Source organism: Phyllostomus discolor, chromosome 2, assembly GCF_004126475.2.
Source record: "Phyllostomus discolor isolate MPI-MPIP mPhyDis1 chromosome 2, mPhyDis1.pri.v3, whole genome shotgun sequence".
NCBI classification, from domain to species: Eukaryota; Metazoa; Chordata; class Mammalia; order Chiroptera; family Phyllostomidae; genus Phyllostomus; species Phyllostomus discolor.
The window spans coordinates 120,715,498-120,733,076 of NC_040904.2; the positions used below are offsets into that span (position 1 = coordinate 120,715,498).

Here is a 17,579-nt window from a genome sequence, read left to right on the forward strand (position 1 = left end):
GTCACTCTGTTCCTAGGAAATAGCAAAAATTTCTAGACTTACTTCTATCAATAAATAAGAGCCATAGAGTTCAGAACACAAAGATGATGCAGAGTTCTAGTATCATCAACTACGCAAAAATACTGCCATGAGAGAAATTAATAAGACAATGGATATGAGTTCACTTTGGAAGAATTGAATCCAGGAAATACAAGAACATGCTGTATAAAATTGCTGTAACTCTCAAATGAAAGTATTTAAAGAAAATTGAATTTCACAGACCGAAATTTCACAGTCTGACTCCCAGTCAGGATACATACATACTTGGCTTGCGGGTTCAGTCCCCACCCAAGGTGCATACAAAGGGCAAACAATTGATGTTTCTCTCTTACATCGATGTTTCTCTCCCTCTTTTCCTTCTCTGCTCTCTAAAAAATATGAAAATAAAGAATCAGCATGTGGCATGTGGACATGTCCTTGGGTGATAATTAAAAAAAAGGAAGAAAAAGAGTAACAGGGTTGAGAAGAAGGAAGGAAGAAGGGAGGGAGGGAAGGTAAGGATAGAAAGAAAGGAAGGAGAGACACAGAGGGATATAATGATTATAGTCCTGAAAACTATATTAGAAGTAGCCAGGAGTGTAATATAAAGGATAGGCTTGAGGAGAATCACCTTTAAGAAGAATTGAGAAGAAAAAGCTAGAAGACAGAAAACGGAGAGTCAATATATAAAAGTGAAAGAGAAATTATAGGCAAATATATAATAGAAGAAAATTTACTAAAGAAGAAAACATGAATTGCATTTCAAAATATTTAAGTATATTTAGCAATCCCCATGATTGAATATTGAGTTGCTTTTTGCTTTTTGTAATAAATAGCCAGAAGGCTTTGTCTTCATTTCTTACTATGTCAGGACAGATTCTTAGAAGTCAAATTGTTGGGATAGAGACTGAATATTTTAAGTTATGCATTGCCCAAATGGTTTTATAGAAAAAAATCTCATTTCATTGTTTTAATTTAAATTTATTTTGTTACTAAGGAGAGTAAAGATTGTTTTCCATGTAAATTGTCTTTCACCTTTGACTTTTTAGTTAATGTACCTTGCCTTTTTCTTTTCAGTTTTCCTCTTTGTTATGTTTATGGTAACATTTTCCCTCAGTTTATTGCTTCTTTTTTTAGTTATAAAGTTATTTTTATATAGATATTCTGAGTTTTCATCTAATTTGCTTGTTTTTTAAATTACTGTTTTGTAGAAAGTGTTTTCTTGCTCAGTATTTAGTTAATATTTAAGTGAGTAATTCACTTGAAGTTCATTTTGGTTTTTGGTATGGAGGACAGATCTGATTTCATTCTTTTAACAAATAACCAATGTTTTCAGTACCTTCTGTTGATTACCTTTTCTGGTTACTTGGTGGCATTTCATTTTGCATAAATTTTAAAATTATTTTTGTCTTTATTTTATTTGAATGTTTACTGTGCTCTGATACATAAACTTTTTTAAAATTTTAGAATCAGGAGAATTTATCTTCTGTTATTACTGACCTCAACATAATAATGGAGCCCACTGCATATTCAGAACTAAGTGAATTTGTGTCTAGGTAAGACATTTTACAAAAAATTTTTTTTATATATTGTTTTCAGTCTATGAGTTTACCTTTTCTTTCTTGTTGGTAAGTAAATATCAAAATATCCCTGAAAGTTTCATGTCATTATTATGGCTTACATTTAAGCCTATGTTCTCTATATCATTCTTTCATTCAATAAAAATTTATTATACATGTACTATGTACCAGGCATTAAAATTAAGTTGTGAACAAAAGCAGATGTTAGTTTTGATCCTCATGGAATTTACAGCCTAGTGGAGAAGCCAACTGTTAAATAATCACAGAAATAAGTCTAAAATTGTGCTTGTGTTAAATGTTACAGAGAAGAGTTACATAATGCTAAATCAGGAATTTAACTTTTGGGGAGAACATGGAATGATTTCCTGAAACTTGAACTGACATTTGAAAAATGAGTAGGCATAAACAAAGAGGTCTTTGACAGAACATCTTGTGGGAGGCACTGTGCTAGGAGGGAGCCTGGCATCTGTGTGCAGCTGACAGGAGGCCAGAGTGATTAGAGAAGGGAAAAACAAGGGAGTGTGGTACAAGATGAAGCAAATTATGAAAGGTCCCCATTGTGTGGAGTTTGTTGTAAGGAGTTTGATCACAGACCTAAGACCCATGTAAAGCTATTGGAAGATTTTTAAGCAGAGCCTAATGAAGGCAGAAGGGTAACTCCCTTTCTATAAAGAATTATTCAGGATGCTACAGGGAAAGTGGATTGAAGGGGTGTAATAGTAGTTGCAGGAGGGTAAATGACTAGCCAGTAAGATGTTCATGCAACAGAAGTGTATAGTTTTGTTTTGTTTTTTAAGATTTTATTTTTTATTTTAGAGAGGGGAAGGGAGGGAGAAAGCGAGAGAGAGAAAGAGAAACATTGATGTGTGAGAGATTATTCGATAGATCAGTTGCCTCTCACACGCCCCAGCTGGGGACCTGGCCTGCAACCCAGGCATGTGCCCTTACTGGGAATCCAATCAGTGACCTTAGCATGTGCAGGCCAGTGCTTAGTCCACTGATCATACCAATCAGGACAGAAGTTTGTAGTTTGGACTAGAATAATGGCAGCTGAGGTAGAGAGATGGGTGGATTTGGAGATATTTAGGAAGCACAATTGAATGGGCATGGTGTCGTAAATAAGAGGGGTCAGGAGCCATTAACAGGCAATAACTTCTTGAGATAGGGAAAGTTGGAAGAGGACTAAGTCAGGTGAGGTTGTAACCTCAGTTTGGACATGTTGAACTTGAGTGCCTGTGAAACAGTGAAGTAAAAATATGAAATAGGCAGCTCAGAAACAGCGTAAGTAGGAGATATAACACTGGAGTGATATGCTAGAAAGTAGAAATTAAATCCTTGAACAGAAATGAGAATGAGATTGCCTATGGAAAGAATATAAAATTAAATTGTGAGCAAAATATGAACATAGAAAAGGACTTGAACCGTGAGGAATCCTAAAATGTACTGCTGAATGAAGGAGAAAGATCATGCAAAGGAATTAGAAAAGGAACTGTCTGAGAGGTAGGAAGAAAACCAGGAATGTGTTGTTGATCATTGATAACTGGATTGATCTTTAAAGATATCCTTCCAATGTCTTTTGGATTTCACACATTGTTACAAAAAAAATCTGTTATAGTGTTGTTTTGTGCATGTTGTTCTGGCTGCCTTTAAATCTTCCTCTTAATTTTTCTTTTCCACAATTTGTGCTATATCTGGGGTTATTTTGTGTGGAAGCTTCCTGCCATATCTTCTAGTAGTGAATTCAATTCAGTTCTTTTTTATCCTTAAAATGGGGTTTTGGAAGCTGGAGGGTTTTCCTCAGTGTTCCAGCTGCACTCTCAGCTTTTAGCAAGTCCCTATGTGTTTGCACCTCAGAGGGGACTCTTTCTGTGTGCACTTGATGTGCCACTAGCAGTAGATACTGATGCTATTACTTGGTTCTAGGTTCATTGTGGAATTAAAAGGAGTTCTGCATTTTTGTGGTTTGTCCCCAGTATTGGGCAGGTCCTTTAGATCCACACCTTGGGGATAGGGCTCCCTGGTCTTTCTATTGCTTCTTCCCAGTGCAAAGTCAGCCTGGATCTATGAATGGTCTTGTCCCTCCTGCAGTGGTGGTAGACATAGGCTTGGTATTGATGTAGGTCCCTGGGCCCAGTGAGTTTCCAGTCTCCTCCCAGAAATTTTTGCCTCTGCCCATCTTCCCAAAGCAGTGGATCTTTGTCTTGGTAGCAGGAGTATTTTTACTGATCCTCTTCTGAGTCAGATGGGTTTGACTTCTCTTCCTCCCTCAGAAGTAAGGGAATTCTTCCCCGCACCCCCCAATTGCTTTCCTGCTGCTGCTTCAACAACTTAGAGTTTTTGCTTCCCACCATAAAAGAGTTCTGGGTTCATTTTGTAACCCAGTGCAGCTGATTGTCTCTGCATGTCTGTGCCACTGAGGGGAGCTCTCCAGGTTGCTGATGTGACTCCAGTCTTTCTGATAGAGACCCTTTGTGTCTCAGGTTTGCATGTGTTGTAAATGACACTCTACTTCACATTTGTCTTTTAAGAATTTGTCAAAATTTTAATTGATTTCTTCTTATCCACTAGTGTGGTGGCTGCTTTCTTCCTCTGTGTTTAACCAAAGGTGAACAGTTTATGTGTTCTGTCCTTTGAAGGAGAAAAATGCTCATTTACACTTGGTTGTCATGTGACTTCAGGTCTTTGACTAGCTCAAGAAAGATAATAGTTTTATAGATTATTCAGATTTTCCATGGTGGTAGGTTGAGAGTAACCTTCATTGCAGCTTTTTGTCTAAGTAGAAGCTCAATCCATCAGCTACACTAGCCAGGGCCACATTTTATTTATTTTCAAATGTTTTTCTGAAATATATTACTTTTTGTTTCATAAATATAAAATCTTATTATATTTTATTTCATTATCATTTAGTCCTCTTGTACCACCCTAACCTGGGCAATCACCATACCATTGTCCATGTTCATGAGTACTTTTTCCTTTTTGCTCAATCCCTCCACCCTCTCACATCCCCCCACTAACTGTCATCCTGCTGTCTATCTATGAGTCTGTCCCCATTTTCCTTGTTAGTTCAGTTTGTTCATTAAATTCCACATATGAGTGAAATCATATGGTATTTGTCTTTCTCTGACTGGCTTATTTCACTTAGAATAATGTTCTACAGGTCCATCCTTACTCTTGCAAAGGGTAAAACTTTCTTTTTTCTTACAGCTGAGTGATATTCTGTTGTTCAAATATCCCATAGTTATTTTATCTACTCATGTACTGGTGGACACTTGGGCTGCACTAATAAATAATGCTGCAGTGAACATAGGGGTGCTTATGTTCTTTCAAATTAGTGTTTTGGGTTCCTTCGGATATATTCCCAGAAGTGGGATCTGTGGGTTAAAAGGTAGATCCATTTTTAATTTTTTGAGGTATCTCCATACTGCTTTCCACGGTGGCTACACCAGTTTGCCTTCCCACCAACAGTGCACAAGGATTCCCCTTTCTCCACATCCTCACCGGCACTTGTTGTTTGTTGATTTATTGATGATAGCCATTCTGACAGGTGTGAGGCAGTATTCACTGCAATTTAAATTTGCACCTCTCTGATGATTAGTAATGTTGAACATTTTTTCATATGTCTATGGGCCCTCTGTATGTCCTCTTTATGTAGTGTCTATTCAGGTCTTTGCCCATTTTTTAATTGGATTGTTTGTTTTTATGGTATTGAGTTTTGTAAGTTCTTTATAAATTTTGTATACTAGCTGCTTATCAGATGTATTGGTAAATGTGTTCTCCCATTCTGTGGGTTGTCTTTTAATTTTATTGATGTTTTCCTTTGCTCTGCAAAAACTTTTTTAGTTTGGTGCAGTCTCATTTGTTTATTTAACTTTTTTGTTTCCCTTGCTTGTGGAGGCATAACCGATAAAATACTTCTGAGTAATGTCTGAGATTTTGCTGCCTATGTTTTCTTCTAGGATTTTTATGGTTTCATGTCTAACACTTAAGTCTTTGATCCATTTTGAATAATTTGTTCTCTTTGGTGTATAAAGGTGTTCTAGTTTCATTTTTCTGCATGCTATCCGCCCAATTTTCCCAGCTCCATTTATTGAATAGACTATCTTTAGCCCATTGTATATACTTGCTCCTCTGTTGAATATTAATTGACCATATAGGTATGGGTTTATTTCTGTGCTTTCTGTTCTGTTCCATCAATCTATGTGTCTGTTCTTATGCCAGTATCATGCTGTTTTGTTGCTATGACTGTTTTGATTACTATGTAGTATAGTTTGATATTAGGTAATGTGAATCCTCCAACTTTGTTCTTCTTTCTCAAGATTGCTGTAGCTATGTGGAGCCCTTTGTGGTTCCCTATAAATTTTTAAAATATTTGTTCTAGTTCTGTGAAATACATCATTGGAATCTAGATAGGAATTGCATTAAACCTATGGATTGCTTTAGGTAGTCTGGACATTTTAATGATGTTAATTCTTATCCATGAACACATGTGCTTCCAATAATTTATATCTTCTTCAGTTTCTTTCTTCGATGTCTCATACTGATAATTTTCTGAGTATAGGTCTTTTACATCCTTGCTTAGGTTTATTTCTAGGTATTGCTTTTTGTAGCAATTGTGAATGGGAATGTTTTCTTAATTTCCCTTTCAGTTAGTTCATTATTTGCATATACAAATGCAACTGATTTCTGGATATTATTTTGTATCCTGATACTTTGCTGAATTCATTCATCAGTTCCAGTAGTTTCTTGGAGGAATTGCTGGGGTGCTCTATGACAGGATCATGTCATCTGCAAATAAAGACAGTTTTACTCCATCCTTTCCAATTGGATGCCTTTTATTTCTTCTTCTTATCTGATTGCTGTGGCTAGGACTTCCAGTACTATGCTGAATAAGAGGTGAAAGCAGACATCCCTGTCTTGTTCCCTGTTTTAAGGGGAACATTCATAGTCTTTACCCGTTAGGTATGATGCTGGCAGTGCGTTTATTTTATATGGCATGGGTGTCAAACTCATTTTTACTGGGGCCCACATCAGCCTTGTGGTTGTCTTCAAAGTCCTGCATGTAATTTTAGGACTATATAAGTGTAACTACTGCTTAACAGTTACTCGAGAGCTCGCTGCTGTTGCCAGATAGAAACAAGGTGGAGGGCTGGATTGGGCCTGTGGGCCTTGTGTTGTCACCTATGATATATGGCCTTTATTATGTTTAGGTATGTTCCCTCTGTTCCCTCTTTGCTGAGAATTTTTATCATAAATAGATGCTAGATTTTATCAAATGCTTTTTCTGCATGTGTTGATATGATCGTGTGGTTTTTATCTTTCATTTTCATTCTGTTTTTATGTTGAATCACATTTATTGATTTATGAGTATACATTCCCATAATAAATCCCACTTGATCATGGTGTATGATGTTTTTGATGCATTGCTGTATTAGGTTGTTAATATTTTGTGAGGATTTTAGCGTTGTTGTTCATTAGGAATATTGGCCTATAGTTTTCTTTCTTTGTAGTGTCTTTATATGGTTTTTGGGATTGAGATAATGCTAGCCTTGTAAAATGACTTTAGGAGCCTTCCCTTCTCTTGAATTTTATGAAATAGTTTGAGAAAGAGAGGTGTTAGTTCTCCTTGGAATATTTGGTAAAATTCAGCTGTGAAGCCATCCATTCCAGGGCATTTGTTTGTTGTGAGTATTTGAATTGCTCCTTCAGTTTCATTAGGTGTAATCTGTCTATTCAGATTCTCTGATTCTTCCTGATTTAGTTTTGGGAGATTGTATGTTTCTAGGACTTTATCCATTTTGTCCAGTTTTTTAGCATATAGTTCATAATATTTTCATGAACAATCCTTTCCTGTGTGTGTGTGTGTGTGAGTTGTTATATCTCCCTTTCATTTCTCGTTTTATTTATTTGGGTCCCTTCTTTTTTTTCTTGATGAGTCTAGTTAAAGGTTTGTCAATCTTATCTATCTTTTCAAAGAACCAGCTCTTGGTTATGTTGGTCTTTTGTATCGCTTTTTTAGACTTCTTTTTTTTTTTTAAAGATTTTATTTATTTTATTTTAGAGAGGAGAGGGAGAGAGAGAGGGGGAGAGAGAGGAGAGGAGAGAGAGAGGGAGGGAGAGAGAGGGAGGGAGAGAGAGAGAGAAACATCAATGTGCAGTTGTTGGGGGTTATGTCCTGCAACCCAGGCATGTACCCTGGCTGGGAATCGAACCTGGGACACTTTGGTTCCCAGCCTGCGCTCAATCCACTGAGCTATGCCAGCCAGGGCTAGACTTTTTTGTTTTTATCTGTGCTGATCTTAATTATTTCCTTCCTTCTACTTACTTTGGCTTTGTTGGTTGTTCTTTTTCAATCTCCTTTAAGTGTAAAGTTAGATTGTTTATTTGAGCTTTTCTTTTTGTGGATAGGCATGTAATGCTATGAAATTTCCTTATTCACACTGCTTTCCTTTTGTCCCACAGGTTTTGGATTTGTGTCCTCATTTTTATTTGTTTCAAGGTGTCTTTTGATTTCTTCTTTGATCTCATTTTTGACCCATTTTTTGTTTAATAACATGTTATTTAGCTGCCATGTCTTTGCATATTTTTCAGTGTTCTTGTTGATTTCTGGTTTCATAACCTTGTGATCAGAGAAGATGCTTGATATGATTTCCATCTTCTTAACTTTATTGAGACTTCTTTGTGTCCTAATATGTGGTCTATCCTAAAAATGTTCCATACACACTTAAAAAGTATGTATATCTTGCTGCTTTGGGATGAACTGCTCTGAAGATATCAATTAAATCCATTTGATATAGTGTGTCATTTAAAGCCACTGTCTCCTTATTTATTTTCTGTCTGGCAGATCTACCCATTGAAGCCAATGGGGTGTTAAAATCCCCAACTATGACTGTTTTTCTTTCGATCTCTCCCTTATGTCCATCATGATTTGCTTAAGGCAGGGGTGTCAAATTCATTTTTACTGGGTGCCACATCAGCCTCAAGGTTGCCTTCAAAGGACCAAATATAATTTTAGAACTGTATAAATGTAACTACTTCTTAACTAGGGGCAAGGATCTCGGTGCTGCTGCCGTGTAGAAACAAGGTGCCAGGGACGGATAAAACAAGGTGGAGGGCCAGATTTGGCCAGTGGGCTTTGTGTTTGCCACCTGTGGCTTAAGGTATTTAGGTGTCCCTGTGTTGGGTCCATAAATGCTTACTAGGGTTATATCCTCTTGTTGGATTGTTCCCTTTATCATTATGTAGTGTCCTCCTTTGTCTCTTACTATAGCCTTGATTTTAGCGTCTATTTTGTCGGATATAAGCACTGTTACCCCCAATTTTTTTTCCTTTCCATTTGCATGAAATATCTTTTTCTATGCGTATCTTCCTTTGCTTTTAGTCTATGTGTATCTTTTGATCTGAGATGGGTCTCTTGAGGCAGCATATATGTGATTCCTATTTTCTTATCCATTCAGCTCCCCTATGTCTTTTGGTTGTAATATTTAAGGTATTTACATTTAAGGTGATCATTGATAAGTATAGTGCCATTTTATTATCACACTATTTTCCTCTGTATTTTTTCCCTTTCTTTTCTTTTTTCTCTTCTTAAAACAAGCTCTTTAAAATTTTTGGCAGTACTGGTTTGGTCTTAACAAACTCCTTTAGCTTTTTGTGATCTGGGAAGCTCCTTATCTCTCCTTTGATTTTAAATGATAGCCTTGCTGGGTAAAGTAGTCTTGGTTGTAGGTCCTTGCATTTCATCACCTTGAATATTTCATGCCACTCCTTTCTGGCCTGAAATGTTTCTGTTGAGAAATCAGATGACAGTCTAATAGATGCTTTCTTATAGGTAACTACCTGCTCTATCTTGTGGCTTTTGGAATATCTCCTTGTCTTTAAGCTTGGTCATTTTAAATGTGTCTTTGTGTAGGCCTCTTTGGGTGCAACTTGATTGGGACTCTGTGCTTCCTGGACTTGTGCGACTCTTTCCTTCACCAGATTAGGGGACTTTTCAGTCATTATTTTTTTCAGATAGATTCTTGATGCCTTGGTCATTCTCTTCTCCTTCTTGTATTCCTGTGATGCGGATGTTGTTACACTCTGCATTACTCCAGTATGCACCGCCCTTCCTTTGCTGGGGCCTTTGGTGGGTAGCCACAAACTTAAAAAAAAAAAAGGATGGTGGATTTGTCTCCAGCAGTTTTTGTCTCTCCCCAGTGGAGACAACCCCCATGGTACAGCCTCTTTGATCTCTTGATCTGGATGCTCTAGGAATGTCCCCTGGGTGGATTATGTGGACTCTTCTTTTATATTTGTATTCTGGTGGTTTTTGGCCCATTTGTTGGTGGGAACTTTCTTCCATCTGGATGACTAAGGGGCTCAACCCCTATCATGTCCACCTCTGCCTTGAAAGGACTTCTAAGTGTTGGTTGGATCCCTAGCCGGGGCACATACAAGAGGCAACCTATCAATTCTTCTCTCTTACACCAATGCCTACCTTTCTCTCTCCCCAAATCAGTAGAATATATCCTGTATGCATTGTCTTCTTTCAGGTCTCATATCATCCTGATGGAGTGGGGGAAAGAAGGGAAGAGTCCAGCAGCAAAATTGTAACTCAGGACAGTGGCAGGCTTCCTCCAGTGAGTCTCAGCCCCTGGGACGTGCTGCTGCACTCCCGCCAAGGCCTCTGCGGCCAGTACCACTTCTGCCTCTTTTTGCCCTTAGTGTGCCCAGGTCCCTGGCCGATTTGCAGCCTCCTCAGTCAGACTCTGGTTGGTTCCAGTGGCCAGAGTTGGGGAGGCGACAGTCTCATCCCCAGCAAATACTGTAGTCCATGTGCCCAGGATCGCCTCTAAGGCAGGGTGTGAGGCCTGGCCTCATGCAGAGGGCACAGAGGTATGGCTGGGTGCTGAGGCCAGTCCAGTGGCTTTGTCCCCAGGAGGATTTTGTAAATTCCACAAAATGGTTCCCGTTTCAAACTTGTGCAGCCAGAATTGCTGGGCTGGGTGGTGATGGTGGCGGTGGCTCCACCAGGAGAGCCCTGGCTGCCCACCTCTGAGTGCCCGCACAGTTGGGCAGGCATTTGAACACTTGCATATATGCCTATACACTGGCCTTTTCATACACTCACTCATATACACACAACTACATTTTCGAGTTAGTTGCTCTGTAGTTTGGCTGCAAGACCAATCTGTGGTTGGGAGCAAGAGGAAGGAGCTTCCAGCTACTTTGCAGCCATTTTACAACCATCAAATAATGTTATAATTCTTATTTTCTGCATTTTTACATATTTTAAGGAACTTAAGAGGAGAAATATAGTGTGATAAATATGTGTGTGTGATAAATAAGTATAGTGTGTTTTTTACCACTTTTGATTGCTCTTCCTTCATTTCTGATATTCCAGGTTACCCTTTAGTTAATCATTTTTTTTTCATCTGAAGAATTCTCTTTAGTATTTCTTTTTGAGTAGATTCACTTAGACAAATTCTTTTAGTCTTTCTTCATTTGAGACTGTCATTATTAAACCTCTGTTCCTGAAGAATATTTTCACTGGATATTGATCTCTGGGTTGACAGATCATTTCTTTCAGTATTTCAAAAAATGTTTTAATTCTTTCTGACCTCTATGGTTTCTGTTAAGAAATCTACTGTCTTTGAATTCCAAGTTTCCCTATATGACGTATATGTGTGTTTTTGTCTAACTACTTTCAGGATTAAAAAAAATTTTTTCAGTGGTTTAATTATAATTTGTTGAGGTTTGGGTTTTTTGTGTTTATCGTCTCTGAGGTTATCTGAGCTTCTTGAATTTGTATGTTTATGTCTTTTTACCAAATTTGGCAGGCTTTTGATTTAGTATTTCTTCATATATGTGTATACGTGTGTATGTATATATAATATATATATTTTGCTCAGTACTTTTCTCCTCAGCTTCTGTGTCTCTGATAACCAAAATGTAAAACTTTTTGGTATCATCCTACATGTTCCTGAGGCTCTGTCATTCTTTTCCCTGTTTTCCTTTTTGTTTTATTCATATATTTTTTTTTTTTTTGCATTCACCACCACAATGAAGATATTGAACCATTCCATCAATAGGAATATCTCTGTCATGTTCTCACTTTATAGTCACACTGGCTCCTTCCCTGTAAATGCCTGGCAAAACATGTTAAAATATTTATACTAGAGGCTTGCTTTTTACAAAATGTCAAATGAATGAACTCACAGTGTAACTTGTTGAGACCACCTTCTTTATTTAGCATAATGCCTTTGAAATTCATCTCTCTCTTCATTTCAAAGTAATATTCCATTATATGGATACCAGTTTGTTCATTCATTTACTCAGAAAACATTTGGTTATTACCGGTTTTGGTGTTTATGAACAGAGCTGCTGTAAACATTCATTAGAGGTTTTTGTGTGTGTGTAAGTTTTCTTTCTCTAAGGAAGATAACCAGAAGTAGGATTGCTGGGTGATATAGTAAGTGTATGTTTAAATTTATAATAAACTGCAAACTACCAGAGCAGCCATACCATTTTACAACCCCTTTTCACCAGCAATGCATGAAAGTGACTGATAATATTTTAGTGAATTAACTTTTGATATTCACCTGGATGTAGACTTAATATTGCGCAGAACTTGTTTTTGAAATAAAAGTTTAGAATTTTTATTTTGAAGTTCTGTTTTGCTTTATAATTAAGAAAGAAACATTTGGGGTTATTTTATGTTTCTTACTAGTTGACGTTGAAATGTGTCACTGCTTGTATTTAGTGAAAGAAATCCATAACATCTGTTTGCATTAGTAACATCTCGACTGTGCTTAAACAACTTAAATAAATTACAATAATTCATAACAGCTGTAAGATACACCTTTCTATAATGGGAAGCTATATATACAGTAATTGAGTACACTTTATGGAGATATGAATGAGACTCAGTCCACTTTTTTTAATGACCTAGTTTTTAAAAAAAATTCTCACTTGAGGATGTGTTTATTGATTTTATAGAGAAAGAAAATGGGGACCAGAGGGGGAAGGGAGAGAGAAGGAAAGAGAGAGAAAGAGATAGAGGAAGGAGAGGAGAGAGGAGGGGAGGGAGAGGAGAGAGAGGGGAGAGGGAGTCACACTGTAAGACACACGTAGGTTTTAGAGGAGGAAAATAGGGAAAAAAATTTTGAAGCAGAAAATGTGGTAAAAAAGTGCATCTTATAGTCTGAAAAATTTGGCAATTTGTTCATTCAGACGTTAAAAAGGTATATATGTAATAGATATTGGAGTATGTCTTAACACTTAATCTCAAGTGTTCCCTGTAAAATATATGCTTATGTAGATGGGTTAACTTATTTTCCTTGTCGTTTTCTTGCTGTCCTCTTTGGTCTTTTAGTCACTCTGTTCCCATTTCCTGCTTTCTTTTGGATTAAATATTTGTTAATATTCCATGTTCATTTGTTGACTGACTTTTTGGCCATATCTGTATTTTTTAATTGGCTGCTAGAAGGATTGCAACATACATAACTTAATTTTTAACAGTTTACCTGGATTTAACACTTCACCACTGCAAGTAGAGTCTTGAAGGCTTATTACTATAGATCCCTTTCTCTCCCTGCTTCATGTTATGGTTTTCAGAGGAATTACATTGATATGTATGTAGTGAACACCAAATCAGAGAGTAACACTTGTTAACTTTCGAATGTTATATGTAAGTTAACAAACTTAAGAAGACTGATAATTCGTTATATTTACCCAGATGTTTATAATCTCTGTAGCTGTTCCTTATGAAACTTGTTTAATAACATTGCATATATTCATGACTGTGTCCTCCTAAATACACTGGTGTGCATTTTTAAGAACAGAGATATTTCCTTACATGCGGTCAGTCCAGAAAAAGTCTAGCTATTGTTAATATAACAAGAATGGTTTGCATAACATCCATGTAACCTGGCAGTCAAGGAGAGTGGACTTGAATGCACATGCGTGAACAATAATGACTTCATTATACTAATCAGTGGGGGTAGTAGACACTGTTCAGTGACCATGTGTACTGTGTGGCCATTGTATTCAAAATGACTGAGCTAATAGAGCAACAGATCTGCATCAAATTTTGTGTTAAGCTTGATTCAGAGGGCCGCAGCTATGGGCAACAAACTGTTGATTGGCAGCTTCATCACAACAATGTGCCCACTCTTGCATCACATCTCACGCAGAGTTTTTTGGTGAAACATCAAATTTCCCAGGTCACTCAGCCCTGCTACAACCCAGATTTGGTGCCCTGTGACTTCAGAGTTTTCCCAAAACTGAAATTACTTTTGAAATGAAAGAGATTTCAGATTATCAGTGAGATTCAGGAAGATACAATGGGGCAACTGATGGTGATTGGGAGAACTGTGTGAGGTCCCAAGGTGCTTACTTTGAAGGGGACTCAGGCGTCATTGTCTTTTTTTTTTTTTTTAATTAAGATTTTATTTATTTATTTTTAGAGAGGGAAGGGAGGGAGAAAGAGAGAGAGAAAGAAACATCAATGTACAGTTGCTGGGGGCCATAGCCTGCAACCCAGGCATGTGCCCTGACTGGGAATTGAACCTGCGATGCTTTGGTTCACAGTCCGAGCTCAATCCACTGAGCTATGCCAACCAGGGCCGTCATTGTCTTATATACAATGTTTCTTGTGCCTTGTATCTTCTTTAATAAATATCTCTGTTTTTCATATTATGTGCCTGGGTTCTATCTGGACAGACCTTGTATACTCATAGAGCAATGATTCACTTTATAAATTGACATTGATGTAATACTTTTATCCAATTTGCCATCTAGGGGGAGAGGAGGTAGGAATAAGGAGACTAAATGGTGATGGGAAAAATACAACAAAAGTAAATTAATTAATTACAAAATAATTTGCCATCTATACTCCAGTTTTGTTAGCTGATCTAATCATTTTCTTTATTGCATTTTCTTTTTCCCTATACTGCATGATCCATTCTTGGGTCAAGTATTGTATATATTTGGCATGTTTCCATAGATTTCTTTATTCTGGAACAATTTCAGAGCCTTTATTTGCCTTTTATGATATTTTTCTCTTTTAAAAAATACAGTTCTTCCACCTTCCCTCTTCAATAAAATGTTCCTTATTTTGTCTTTGATCTTTTTTTATGATCAATTGCTATTTATGTATTTTCAAGTACAATAAAATACTATATAGACGATGTTTTCTTTTCTCAGGTATTTGACCCATATAGGTGATCCTGATTTTGTTCATTTAATCAGTGTTGCCTGATTCTCCTCTGTATCATCTCTGTTATTGCTTTTTTTTCCCCTTGCAACTGATAGTCATTCTGTGGGGAGACACTATATTACCATACAGAAACTGCTCTTCATTAAAATATTTGCCTAGATTTAGCATCTCCTGCTGATTCTCATTTGATCCGCTGTTTACTATGATGGTTGCAAAATGATAATTTTGCAACTTGAACATTTCCTCTACTTTTTTCAGTAGGCATGGGGTCTTGTGCTTAATACATTTTTCTTCTCCCTTATGTATGCATATATATCTCTTTATTTGTGTGTATGTGCACATATCTACTTATTATAGGTATAGTTCATTTGTTTTTCTTTTTTTCTCTTTTGTAATATATTTTATTGATTATGCTATTACAGTTGTCCCATTTCCCCCCTTCACTCCCCTCCACACCCTCTCCCACCCACATTCCCCTCCTTTAGTTCATGTCCATGTGTCATACTTATACTTTCTTTAGCTTCTACATTTCCTATACTATTCTTAACCTCCCCCTGACTATTTTCTACCTACCATCTATGCTACTTATTCTCTATACCTTTTACCCCATCTCCCCCCCTCCCACTTCCCCGCTGATAACCCTCCATTTGATCTCCATTTCTGTGGTTCTGTTCCTGTTCTAGTTGTTTGCTTAGTTTGCTTTTGTTTTTGTTTTAGGTGTGGTTGTTAATAATTGTGAGTTTGCTGTCATTTTACTGTAATTCTAATCTTCTTTTTCTTAGATAAATCCCTTTAACATGTCATATAATAAGGGCTTGGTGATGATGAACTCCTTTAACTTGACCTTATCTGGGAAGCACTTTATCTGACCTTCCATTCTAAATGAAAGCTTTGCTGGATAGAGCAATCTTGGATGTAGGTCCCTGTTTTTCATGACTTGGAACACTACTTTCCAGCCCCTCCTTGCCTGCAAGGTTTCTTTTGAGAAATCAGCTGACAGTCTTAGGCACACTCCTTTATAAGTAACTGTCTCCTATTCACTTGCTGCTTCTAAGATTCTCTCCTTATCTTGAATAATGTAATTATGATGTGCCTTGGTGTGTTCCTCCTTGGGTCTAACTTCTTTGGGACTCTCTGAGCTTCCTGGACTTCCTGGAAGTCTATTTCATTTGACAGACTGGGGAAGTTCTCCTTTCTTATTTTTTCAACTAAGTTTTCAGTTTGTTGCTCTCCCTCTTCTCCTTCTGGCACCCCTGTAATTTGGATGTTGGAACATTTAAAGATGTCCTGGAGGTTCCTAAGCATCTCCTCATTTTTTCTGAATTCTTGTTTCTTCATTCTTTTCTGGTTGGATGTTTCTTTCTTCCTTCTGGTCCACACCATTGATTTGAGTCCTGGTTTCCTTCCCGTCATGGTTGGTTCCCTGTATATTTTCCTTTATTTCACTTAGCATAGCTTTCATTTTTTTATCTAATTTGTGACCGAATTCAACCAATTCTGTGAGCATCCTGATTACCAGTGTTTTGAACTGTGCATCTGATAGTTGTATTTTTCTGGAGCTTTGAGCTCTTCTTTCATTTGGGCGAAATTTTTTTGTCTCAGTGCTCCTGTTATGATGTAAGGGGTGGAGCCTGAGGTGTTCACCAGGATGGGCTAACCCACTTCTCTGTGTTGTGACACTGTATGTGGGAAAGGGGTCAGAGAGTGAACAATGGCACTTGCTCTGCTCTCTGCTGGTTTTTAGTCACTTCTCCAGTACCCACAAGCAAAGTGGGCCCTCCTGGTGCTGATTCCCAGGTGGGTGGGTTTGTGTACATTCTAGGACTGTGTGGGTCTCTCCAATGAACTCTCCTGTGAGGCTGGGACTTTCCCCCGCTGCTGCCTCAACCCCTCCCCCGCCATTGGTGTTTTCAATCAGTGGTTTGAGGTTTTATTTCCCTGTGCTGGAGCCCTGAGTTGCAGTCTGTTTCGCTACCCAGTTGTTCCTCTCAGTTTATCTGCACGCAGATATGGGACTGCCCACACCACCAGCTTCCACCTTGCCATGTCTGCCAGTTACTGCCTGGCCAGACAGCTGCAGCCTTGCCTGCCCTGCTCTACAGTCCGCCACCTCGTTAGGTCCACCAGCCACCACCTTGCCACGAGTCCTCTCCTCCCGGCTACCTGTCTTCGCCTCTCCTGCCTGCAGATGAATGTGTCTTCTTTAACTCCTTGGTTGTCAGACTTCCATACAGTTTGATTTTCTGGCAGTTCCTGTTATGTTTTGTCTTTAAATTTGTTGTTGTCCTTCTTTTGGTTGTGGGAGGAGGCACAATATGTCTACCTACACCTCCATCTTGGCTGGAAGTCTATTGACCATTATTTCTTAAGGTAAACTTTTAGATCTTTACTCTCAGCTCTTTTTGTGTAACTTCCATTATCAACATTTGGCATACTTGCTGGTATCTCACACGTTTTTTAGGGTCAATTTTTTTCTCATTTTTTCTTTCTGCTACTTAAAGTGGAATGTTTCCTTTTACCTATAATTATTTTTTTTGTTGATTGTTCAGCCTGTTGAAATCTGTTCAACCCTTTTAGTAAATTTTTCATTTTCCAGGTTCGATTCCCAGCCAGGGTACATTCCTGGGTTGCAGGCCATAACCCCCAGCAACAGCACATTGGTGTTTCTCTCTCTCTCTCTCTCTCTCTCTCTCTCCCCCCCTCCCCCTTCCTTCCCTCCCTAAAAATAAATAAATGAAATCTTAAAAAAAATTTTTTTTCATTTTCGTTATTGTACTTTTTGG

General features: G+C 37.8%; 1 protein-coding gene across 2 annotated transcripts in view; it reads left to right on the forward strand.

Annotated features, from left to right (window-relative positions):
* LOC114512850 (centromere protein P) overlaps positions 1-17,579 on the forward strand; it is a 284,496-nt gene that overhangs the window by 28,936 nt on the left and 237,981 nt on the right. For both annotated transcript variants that reach the window (XM_028531985.2, XM_036018434.1), the window contains exon 4: positions 1,486-1,574. In XM_028531985.2, coding sequence (XP_028387786.1) covers positions 1,486-1,574 — 89 coding nt within the window. The remainder of the gene's footprint in view (positions 1-1,485; positions 1,575-17,579) is intronic.